The sequence below is a fragment of the Oncorhynchus keta genome, chromosome 1, assembly GCF_023373465.1.
Source record: "Oncorhynchus keta strain PuntledgeMale-10-30-2019 chromosome 1, Oket_V2, whole genome shotgun sequence".
NCBI lineage: Eukaryota > Metazoa > Chordata > Actinopteri > Salmoniformes > Salmonidae > Oncorhynchus > Oncorhynchus keta.
In genome coordinates, this window is record NC_068421.1 from 89,625,438 (window position 1) to 89,636,539 (window position 11,102).

At 46.5% G+C, this 11,102-nt stretch overlaps 1 protein-coding gene and 3 long non-coding RNA genes across 7 annotated transcripts; 1 reads left to right on the top strand and 3 right to left on the bottom strand.

The window, feature by feature from the left end:
* The first annotated feature begins 72 nt into the window (after positions 1-72).
* On the top strand, positions 73-9,705 carry phb2b (prohibitin 2b). The gene is made up of 10 exons (XM_052464651.1): positions 73-240; positions 1,178-1,310; positions 1,401-1,485; positions 1,617-1,696; positions 1,971-2,155; positions 2,735-2,864; positions 3,044-3,147; positions 6,285-6,362; positions 6,724-6,800; positions 8,897-9,705. Exons 1-10 carry the CDS (start codon positions 220-222, stop codon positions 8,916-8,918), a joined length of 915 nt encoding a protein of 304 aa, XP_052320611.1. The 5' UTR covers positions 73-219; the 3' UTR covers positions 8,919-9,705.
* Positions 3,276-4,658, bottom strand: LOC127907943 (uncharacterized). 2 transcript variants are annotated; one of them, XR_008065627.1, is made up of 3 exons: positions 3,781-4,658; positions 3,571-3,745; positions 3,276-3,444 (listed from the first exon to the last, which is right to left on the bottom strand). It is a non-coding gene; the product is annotated as an uncharacterized LOC127907943 (long non-coding RNA). The 2 variants fall into 2 exon arrangements; XR_008065628.1 differs by having other exon boundaries at positions 3,571-4,507; positions 4,554-4,609.
* LOC127907946 (uncharacterized) lies at positions 5,238-5,936 on the bottom strand. The gene is made up of 3 exons (XR_008065633.1): positions 5,803-5,936; positions 5,376-5,446; positions 5,238-5,295 (listed from the first exon to the last, which is right to left on the bottom strand). It is a non-coding gene; the product is annotated as an uncharacterized LOC127907946 (long non-coding RNA).
* On the bottom strand, positions 6,814-8,196 carry LOC127907944 (uncharacterized). Of its 3 annotated transcripts, none has more exons than XR_008065631.1 (3): positions 8,078-8,196; positions 7,926-8,039; positions 6,814-7,525 (listed from the first exon to the last, which is right to left on the bottom strand). It is a non-coding gene; the product is annotated as an uncharacterized LOC127907944 (long non-coding RNA). The 3 variants fall into 3 exon arrangements; XR_008065629.1 differs by adding an exon at positions 7,710-7,747 and having other exon boundaries at positions 6,814-7,601; positions 7,926-8,163; XR_008065630.1 differs by adding an exon at positions 7,783-7,820 and having other exon boundaries at positions 6,814-7,601; positions 7,926-8,163.
* Positions 9,706-11,102: the final 1,397 nt, after the last annotated feature.

Consider the following 11,102-nt stretch of genomic DNA (forward strand, 5'->3'; position numbering starts at 1 on the left):
TGAGGCATGGGGCACCTGTATGCAAATTAGAACTAAACATTCATGCATATTTTTGACTAAGCCACTCAACACTTCAATAAACCCGTGGGCAGACTAGCCTAGCCCACCACATGTCAGTTATATCATTTTAGCTGCAGTGAACTTCAAGTCCCAGAAAGCCTTTCGCCTGAATGAGTAAAGTTGTCTGTGACGACCTTGGATATCGACTGCACTGCAAGCATGGCGAATAAAGAGCCCAACGTGAGTATTTTAAAATAGCTACCAACCATACTTACTATAGACAGGGAATAAATAATTGTTATAGTGTCAGCTTGTAGACGCTGTTTGTATTTCAGACACGTGTGTTATATATTATGACTTACAGGCTATGCTTGAGAGGAGATGGAGATAACTAGCACAGGTTAGCTAATAACTAACGTTAGCTAGTTATGGTTAACTGGCTAACTACGCTGGTAGTTAAGACTCATATCCTCTCTGCAATGCTTGACAACTAGCTATCAAATATAGCAAGTATATATATTTTTAGATTCCATTTGAAAGCTAAGGTTTGCCGATGCCAATTTAGCTAAACAGTTCTCTAACCAGCTAGAAACAGGCCAGGTCTCACGTTGCATCAGATGCTAATAAGCTAGCTAACTTAAATGTATTTTGTTCATATTTGCTAGCTAGTTAAACATAGCTAGCTTCTTTCTGAAGTATGGGAACATATTGGTATTTGGAATAACAGACGAGCCTAGCAGGCAGTTACCAAAATATAACTAGTTAGCAGAACCAACAAATTCCAAGTCATTCATTCAATGTCAACACACATGCAAGTCATTTGCCTACCCGTTTCTACGTGGAATACATGGATTTAAGTGCTGCTTAAACGTTAACGTGACCAGTTTACATGCACATCCATTACTTATTGACCTGCCCAATCCAGTTCTGTTATAAATGGTCAAGAATATTCGAGGTGAATATGAATGGCAGGCATTGTCCTGGACACAAGTACCCCTCAAGGCCACCAGATGGGGGAGGGGTGTTAAATATCTGGACCATCGCAAGAAACCCTCCAAATCGCTCAATGTATTACTGGCCTAATAAATGAACAACTGTAGAGGAAGCCATGTAGTCATTTGTGGAGAAAGGGTCTCTGTCAGATGCTTAACATGACGTCCTTGTTCTGTCTTCCCAGCGCTTCCTGACACATCTGCGGGACCTGGCCGGTCGTATGTCTGGTGCGGGGGGCAAGGGAGCAGGGATAGGTCTCAAGCTGCTCATTGGTGCTGGAGCTCTGGCCTATGGCGTCAAAGAGGCTACATTCACGGGTATGCTTAACCTCTGGTAGTGGAATGGGTAACACTTATCACAATCATGAGTGCACCCCTCTAATGTTGTGTGAAATGGTTTGTTCCCAGTGGATGGAGGTCAGAGAGCGATCATCTTCAACAGAATTGGGGGGATGCAGATGGACACAGTGCTGGCTGAGGGACTGCACTTCAGGTACACTGTTGGACTCTTGTCTCCGGGGTTTATCATGAAGCCAGGGTCGTCATGTTCGGTAGGCTCCAACTTGAAACAAAACTGAATTCACATGACCATATTGTAACTGAACAGTTGTTGTTGTTCTTCAGGTTACCATGGATCCAGTACCCAATCATCTATGACATCAGAGCCAGGCCCAGGAAGATCGCTTCACTAACTGGAAGTAAAGGTACATGATGGCAGAAATGGAGGGATGGACGCATGTAGACCAATACATTATGTCCAGCAGATCAGTAAAGATGTAATGTTTTAACCTTTTATTTAAATAGGCAAGTCAGTTAATTAAGAACATATTCTTATTTACAATGACGGCCGAAGCCGGATGACGCTGGGCCAATTGTGCGCCGTCTTATGGGACTCCTAATCACAGCCAGTTGGGATACAGCCCTGTGACTCTTCTCTCTCCCGGTCTCTCTCTCCCTGTCTCTGTTTCCCTTGTGTAGATCTGCAGATGATAAACATTGGGCTGCGTGTGCTGTCTCGTCCTGTGGCCGCCAACCTGCCTGCCATGTACCAGCAGTTGGGGAAAGACTATGACGAGAGAGTACTACCCTCCATTGTCAACGAGGTGCTAAAGAGCGTGGTGGCCAAGTTCAATGCCTCACAGCTCATTACTCAGAGAGCACAGGTACGGCACAGGGACTCGTACACAGGTAGACTACAGTTCATCAGAGACCATAGGTACTGCCACACAGGTAGACTACAGCTCATCTCAGAGAGCACAGGTAGACTACAGCTCATCTCAGAGAGCACAGGTAGACGACAGTTCATCAGAGACCATAGGTACTGCCACACAGGTAGACAACAGCTCATCTCAGAGAGCACAGGTAGACTACAGCTCATCTCAGAGAGCACAGGTAGACTACAGTTCATCTCAGAGAGCACAGGTAGACTACAGTTCATCTCAGAGAGCACAGGTAGACTACAGTTCATCTCAGAGAGCACAGGTAGACTACAGTTCATCTCAGAGAGCACAGGTAGACTACAGTTCATCTCAGAGAGCACAGGTAGACTACAGCTCATCTCAGAGAGCACAGGTACTGCCACACAGGAGTGATGGATTATACGGGACCAAGGTTGTGTACTTTGCCAGTCTCTGCTTTAAAAAAAATGTACATGCATTAGATTGACACGTGAACTCCTGCATATGTTTAGGCTTTCCCTGGCGGTGTTTTATGATTCTGGCGTGTTCCTGGGTCTACTGTAGGTGTCCTTGTTGATTCGCCGGGAGCTGTTTGAGAGAGCCAAAGACTTCAACATCATCCTGGACGATGTGGCCATCACAGAGCTGAGCTTCAGCAGGGAGTATACTGCTGCCGTAGAGGCCAAACAAGTTGGTACGTAGCCATTGTAAGGAGGGGGGGACAATGGGTATCTGTGGATGTGTACTTGTATGTGTTGGTTGTATACATATGTGTGTGTGTGTGTGTGTGTGTGTGTGTGTGTGTGTGTGTGTGTGTGTGTGTGTGTGAGAACATGCATTGGGTTTTAAAACACAGCCTATGTGTCTTTACAGCCCAACAGGAGGCCCAGAGAGCCCAGTTCTACGTGGAGAAAGCCAAACAGGACCAGAGACACAAGATTATTCAGGCAGAGGGAGAGGCAGAGGCTGCCAAGATGGTAACACTTTAACTTCACTACAATCTGCCAAGATGGTAACATATTAACTTCACTACAACCTGCCAAGATGGTAACACTTTAAGCCAATATGGTGACACATGGATGGTAACACATTAACTTCACTAGACAATCTGCTCCCTCTTCCTCACATGACTTAAAACCAGATTATTCTGGCAGAGGGAGAGGCAGAGGCTGCCAAGATGGTGACACATTAACTTCACTACAACCTGCCAAGATGGTGACACATTAACTTCACTACAACCTGCCAAGATGGTGACACATTAACTTCACTACAACCTGCCAAGATGGTGACACATTAACTTCACTTCACAAGATGGTGACCTGCCAAGATGGTGACACATTAACTTCACTACAACCTGCCAAGATGGTAACATTAACTTTAAACCTTGGTAACACTACAACCTGCCAAGATGGTGACACATTAACTTCACTACAACCTGCCAAGATGGTAACACTTTAACTTCACTACAACCTGCCAAGATGGTGACACATTAACTTCACTTCAACCTGCCAAGATGGTGACACATTAACTTCACTACAACCTGCCAAGATGGTAACACTTTAACTTCACTACAACCTGCCAAGATGGTGACACATTAACTTCACTTCAACCTGCCAAGATGGTGACACATTAACTTCACTACAACCTGCCAAGATGGTAACACTTTAACTTCACTACAATCTGCCAAGATGGTAACATATTAACTTCACTACAACCTGCCAAGATGGTGACATATTAACTTCACTACAACCTGCCAAGATGGTAACACATTAACTTCACCACAACCTGCCAAGATGGTAACACATTAACTTCACTACAACCTGCCAAGATGGTAACATATTATCTTCACCACAACCTGCCAAGATGGTAACATATTAACTTCACCACAACCTGCCAAGATGGTGACATTAACTTCACCACAACCTGCCAAGATGGTAACACATTAACTTCACCACAACCTGCCAAGATGGTAACACATTAACTTCACTACAACCTGCCAAGATGGTAACATATTATCTTCACCACAACCTCTAGACAATCTGCTCCCTCTTCCTCACATGACTTAAAACCAGATTATTCTGGTCGACAATTGTTTTTTTTGACTTAACGTGGTATATGAATTCCTTTTTTTCTTGTAAACTACGTCACCCAAACTACGTCACAACCCCCCTCATCAACTACATCACCCTGTCTAGACCCACCTGCTCACCCCCCCTCCATCAACTACATCACCCTGTCTAGACCCACCTGCTCACACCCCCTCATCAACTACATCACCCTATCTAGACCCACCTGCTCACCCCCCCTCATCAACTACATCACCCTGTCTAGACCCACCTGCTCACCCCCCCTCCATCAACTACATCACCCTGTCTAGACCCACCTGCTCACACCCCCCCTCCATCAACTACATCACCCTGTCTAGACCCACCTGCTCACACCCCCTTCCATCAACTACATCACCCTACCCAGACCCACCTGCTCACCCCCCTCCAGACTCACCTACATCTCCAGACCCACCTGCTCACCCCCCATCTCCAGACCCACCTGCTCACCCCCCTCCAGACCCACCTGCTCACCCCCATCTCCACCCACCTCACCCCCCCATCTCCAGACCCACCTGCTCACCCCCCCCCATCACCAGACCCACCTGCTCACCCCCATCTCCGGACTCACCTGCCCACCCCCCATCTCCGGACCCACCTGCCCACCCCCCATCTCCGGACCCACCTGCCCACCCCCCATCTCCAGACCCACCCGCCCACCCCCCATCTCCAGACTCACCTGCCCACCCCCCCCATCTCCAGACTCACCTGCCCACCCCCCATCTCCAGACTCACCTGCCCACCCCCCCATCTCCAGACTCACCTACCCACCCCCCATCTCCAGACTCACCTGCCCACCCCCATCTCCAGACTCACCTGCCCACCCCCCATCTCCAGACTCACCTGCCCACCCCCCATCTCCAGACTCACCTGCCCACCCCCATCTCCAGACTCATCTGCCCACCCCCATCTCCAGACCCACCTGCTCACACCCCCATCTCCAGACCCACCTGCCACACCCCCATCAACTACATAACCCTGCCCAGACCCACCTGCTCACACCCCCATCTCCAGACCCACCTGCCCACCCCCCTCTCCAGACTCACCTGCCCACCCCCCATCTCCAGACTCATCTGCCCACCCCCCATCTCCAGACCCACCTGCTCACACCCCCATCAACTACATAACCCTGCCCAGACCCACCTGCTCACACCCCCATCTCCAGACCCACCTGCCCACCCCCCATCTCCAGACTCACCTGCCCACCCCCCATCTCCAGACTCATCTGCCCACCCCCCATCTCCAGACCCACCTGCTCACACCCCCATCAACTACATAACCCTGCCCAGACTCACCTGCCCACCCCCCATCTCCAGACTCATCTGCCCACCCCCCATCTCCAGACCCACCTGCTCACACCCCCATCAACTACATAACCCTGCCCAGACCCATCTGCTCACACCCCCATCTCCAGACCCACCTGCCCACCCCCCCATCTCCAGACCCACCTGCCCACCCCCCATCTCCAGACTCACCTGCCCACCCCCATCTCCAGACTCATCTGCCCACCCCCATCTCCAGACCCACCTGCTCACACCCCCATCAACTACATAACCCTGCCCAGACCCACCTGCTCACACCCCCATCTCCAGACCCACCTGCTCACACCCCCATCAACTACATAACCCTGCCCAGACCCACCTGCTCACACCCCCATCTCCAGCGCCTGCATCAATCTCTGCCACATGACCTCAAACTGCACCATTTTGTGTCTCTGTCGCCCACAAGCTTTCAACATTTAGATAATAGAGCATGTGACCTGTCCGTTGTGTTAACGATGGAGGATTGGTTGATACGTGTTATATTTATATACACGTGTTTTCCCAAGATGGTGGACGAGAAAAGTATGGTCCAATCCATCGGGTCTCTCACTTCACCTTCATATGCCATGTCTTGAAAAATATGCAGACAGACGGATTTAAAAGTACATTTACATTGTAATACTTCTGACACGTGTGAATTTCATGAAGTATTCCTTCATTATGGCTCTTGTGTGTTTGGTGTTGTAGTTGGGACAAGCAGTGACGAAGAATCCTGGATACCTGAAGCTTCGACGAATCAGAGCTGCCCAGGCCATTGCTAAGACGGTGAGTTGTAATCGTGTCCTTGTTCCTGTATAAAGGAATTTGGAGATCAATGGCGTTATTGTCCTCATCACTACTACATTCATTCATTTAGGAGGAAATCGTTACTCAACTTTTGATCTTATTGTTCCAGTCAGAATGGGGTCATTCATTTTTAGCAGCCTGTTCTTGTTGTGGCTGTTTGGTTCTCATTGCTATGGTAACCCACAGTGCAGTTAGCTGGTTATATCGCTATCTTCTGTTATTTTCTGAGGCAATAGGACTGAACGATGGTTGTTTACCCTCGTACTAGGAGCTGCTACAAAGACTTAGCTCTGTGACACTGTGTTTTCAACGGGGTGTTTTGTCTGTTATGTTGTCTCAGGTGGCAACGTCCCAGAACAAGGTGTACCTTTCCGCCGACAACCTGGTCCTCAACCTTCAAGACGACTCTTTTAACAAGTATGTTTCTCTTAGCTTCACTCTCGCAACATCATGTCCTCGTCTGGCTTTTGTCCTTTCTTGCATGGCTCACCACTACCCAGATGGCTTGTTGTCGTTGCCTCAAACAGGGTTAGCTCTGACGTGAGTGTTCACATCCACAGTTTGGCACACTGTGTCGTGCATTACAGGTGCTGGGGGAAATCAATGGCGATATTGGGGGGAAAATACATTCTTTCTCTATCACATTACCTGTGGGAAAAGTAGGCATTCCTTCTCTATCACATTACCTGTGGGAAAAGTAGGCATTCCTTCTCTATCACATTACCTGTGGGAAAAGTAGGCATTCCTTCTCTATCACATTACCTGTGGGAAAAGTAGGCATTCCTTCTCTATCACATTACCTGTGGGAAAAGTAGGCATTCCTTCTCTATCACATTACCTGTGGGAAAAGTAGGCATTCCTTCTCTATCACATTACCTGTGGGAAAAGTAGGCATTCCTTCTCTATCACATTACCTGTGGGAAAAGTAGGCATTCCTTCTCTATCACATTACCTGTGGGAAAAGTAGGCATTCCTTCTCTATCACATTACCTGTGGGAAAAGTAGGCATTCCTTCTCTATCACATTACCTGTGGGAAAAGTAGGCATTCCTTCTCTATCACATTACCTGTGGGAAAAGTAGGCATTCCTTCTCTATCACATTACCTGTGGGAAAAGTAGGCATTCCTTCTCTATCACATTACCTGTGGGAAAAGTAGACATTCCTTCTCTATCACATTACCTGTGGGAAAAGTAGGCATTCCTTCTCTATCACATTACCTGTGGGAAAAGTAGACATTCCTTCTCTATCACACCTGTGGGAAAAGTAGGCATTCCTTCTCTATCACACCTGTGGGAAAAGTAGGCATTCCTTCTATATCACATTACCTGTGGGAAAAGTAGGCATTCCTTCTCTATCACATTACCTGTGGGAAAAGTAGGCATTCCTTCTCTATCACACCTGTGGGAAAAGTAGGCATTCCTTCTCTATCACATTACCTGTGGGAAAAGTAGGCATTCCTTCTCTATCACACCTGTGGGAAAAGTAGGCATTCCTTCTCTATCACACCTGTGGGAAAAGTAGGCATTCCTTCTCTATCACACCTGTGGGAAAAGTAGGCATTCCTTCTCTATCACATTACCTGTGGGAAAAGTAGGCATTCCTTCTCTATCACATTACCTGTGGGAAAAGTAGGCATTCCTTCTCTATCACATTACCTGTGGGAAAAGTAGACATTCCTTCTCTATCACATTACCTGTGGGAAAAGTAGGCATTCCTTCTCTATCACATTACCTGTGGGAAAAGTAGGCATTCCCTAAAGTTGCTCTGGAGTGTTTTGTGAAGCGGCTCTATGCTAGCTCTAAGAGAACATGATTTTTAGCAAAACCATGACCGTTATGACTGCTCTTCTCACATTCCCTCCAGTGTGCATGTCGTGTCATTTTCACAGCTTTGACCTATGACCACCAGAGGGTGTTCATTAGGTACGTAAATGGAAGACGACAGGCTGAAAACAGGGAAGGACTATCCAACAAGAAACGCTAGTTTTCCTTACAAAACATGAGCATGTTTTGTTACGGTGTGCGCTAATTGAACACAACCCTGGTCTTTGCTCTCCATCTCACTGCTTTGCCTGGTCACTGGAATGAGAATGACTCTGGTCAGACGATCTGTGCCACACTGAAGTAATTCTCCTCTTCTCTTAATGCTGCCAAGGATCTTTAGTGTCCGTGTGTAGCGGTTCACAGAAACGGAGACACAGGCCTGGTGCAAAAACGCCAGTCATTCAAAACTCATATACATCTTAAATTATTATACAGTTGACAATAATGGCAAGACGAACCATCATGAGATATATTCAGAAACACGTCTGCAACCCTGTCCATTGTGTGTTGATGACCTGTTTACTGGACTTAGTGTCTTGTCAAAGCCTTGAAGAAATGCTGAAATTGCTGATATGTTTTCCCCTTGTGATTGCCTTATTGTGAATCCTCTTTTAGTTTTTTAGGAAAGGACTATAAAGAATACTATGTATCATTAACACGGGCAACCCCCCTCTCTGCTTCCGTTTCAGTCTATCACTGGGAAAGAAGTAGGCTTTTGAGAGGCCTCTAGCATTCCACCGGTCTGAGGCTACATCTACTGCCAGGTGGTTTACCATCTCTCTGAAGAAGACTCTGTACAGTAAACCTCTGGGACTAGTGGTCTGACATGGCTAGGTGCAGATGGAACCTGCAGGGATGATGTCATACTGGGATTTGGAATCAATAGTGTTTTGTGGAATCAAACCAAATGGCACCCGCCTATAACAACATAATCAGGTGCTTCGTTAACATTAAGCTGTGTAGATGATGCTGTAGGAATCCTGCTTGTTCTGTCTAATCCCTAGATGTGTTTGTGTACATGTGTTGAGAACAGCAGGACTAGGCTCTTGGGCTGCGTTTAGACAGGCAGCCCAATTCTGATCTTTTTTAACTTTTTTTTTACTAATTGGTCTTTTGATTAATCGGATCTGGTGTGATTGGTCAAAAGAGCAAATAGAGCAAATATCTGAATTGGGCTGCTGTTCTAAACTCAGCCTTGGTGCATCAAGTGTTAAATAATGACTTAAGTCCTCTTTGTTTTCTATGAAACTACTGCAGGGACCAGCTGCCCTCGTTGCGTTATATGACGGCCATGTTATTTCATACACGACCATATTATCTGATGCAGCTCTGCTGGGGAAAGGTACTACTCCTCGTGGCGATCAAGGGTCTGCCAAAATGATTCCATCCACTAGTTTGGAGCTGACAAAAAGGCTTTGCCCTTCTAAGTGTTAATACATTGTTCACTGTTGACGTGACTGAAAATAAACAGGGACAGTACGTTTAATTTCAAAACCTTTTTACGTGTATGTTTTTGTTTTGGGGGAAAAAACACATTATGTAATACTATTGCAAAATTGCTTGCTATTGTCCACATTCAGGTTTTCTGAGAAATGAAATTATCCCATGACGGAAACAGACGTATTGGATAACAGTACGGCCTGTTGTACTAGGGAGATCTTTAGCTGTACATCTGCAGTGGCCTTTTAATGGAGTGAATGTGTTGCTGCCGTATCCTCCCCTTGGGAATCGAACATATAAATAGTTGTTGACTAACACATGCACTGATGTTTAATCCTGGGCTGTGTTCGTTAGGCATAAACGAGAAGGAACATTTTCAAAATGGAAACATGAACGTTCCAAATGCACAAGTAGCCTACACATGGACTCGTTTTTGTCCCGTTTTAAATCGTTTTTTGCTTTCTGCCTCTGGCCTGTATGACATCAGCCTGTGAATGTGGGTCATATAGTAGGGGTGGGAATTGCCAGGGACCTCACGATAAGATATGTATTGTTACTCAGTACAGTGATTTTTAAAATATAAACGTTTAATTGCCATTCGATGTTCCAAACCTATTGCTTACTGTATGTCTGCAGAGGGACAAGGGAGGCATGAGAAAATGAGTCGTGGAAATAAGTGGTGAAACCGAATTGGCTTCCTGTTTAAAAAGATGGAGAACAAACTGAAGGAAAAATACTGGAGTTCTGGTCCATGTTCAGCCAACTGGTGAAAAAAACAGATGGGAACTACAGCGTATTAGGAAAATATCCACTCTCTACTTTAGCCACATTTTGGTACATTACAGCCTTACTCTAAAATGTATTAAATTGTTTTTTTTTCCTTCAGTTGGCACAACACCCTATAATGAAAAAAATAAACATATTTAGACAAACTCAAATTTATAAAGCCCTTCTTACATCAGCTGATGTCACAAAGTGCTGTACAGAAACCCAGCCTAAAACCCCAAACAGCAAGCAATGCAGGTGTAGAAGAAGCATGGCGGCTAGGAAAAACTCCATAGAAAGGCCAGAACCTAGAGTGGAAACAGGCTATGATGGCGTGGCCAGTCCTCTTCTGGCTGTGCCGGGAGGAGATAACAACATGGCCAAGATGCTCAAATGTTCATAGATGGCCAGCAGGGTGAGATAATAATCACAGTGGTTGTAGAGGGTGCAACAGGTCAGCACCTCAGGAGTAAAATGTCAGTTGGCTTTTCATAGCCGATCATTAACAGTGTCTATAGAGAGTTGAAAACAGCAGGTCTGGGACCGGTAGCACATCCGGTGAACAGGTCGGGGTTCCATAGCCGCAGGCAGAACAGTTCAAACTGGAGCAGCAGCACGACCAGGTGAACTGGGGACAGCGAGGAGTCATCAGGCCAGGTAGTCCTGAGCATGGTCCTCGGGCTCAGGTCC

Coding starts and splice junctions, on each gene's coding strand:
- phb2b (XM_052464651.1), top strand. CDS start 220: ATGGCGAATAAAGAGCCCAAC. Junction 241..1,177: donor TGGCGAATAAAGAGCCCAAC/GTGAGTATTTTA, acceptor CTGTCTTCCCAG/CGCTTCCTGACACATCTGCG. Junction 1,697..1,970: donor TTCACTAACTGGAAGTAAAG/GTACATGATGGC, acceptor TCCCTTGTGTAG/ATCTGCAGATGATAAACATT.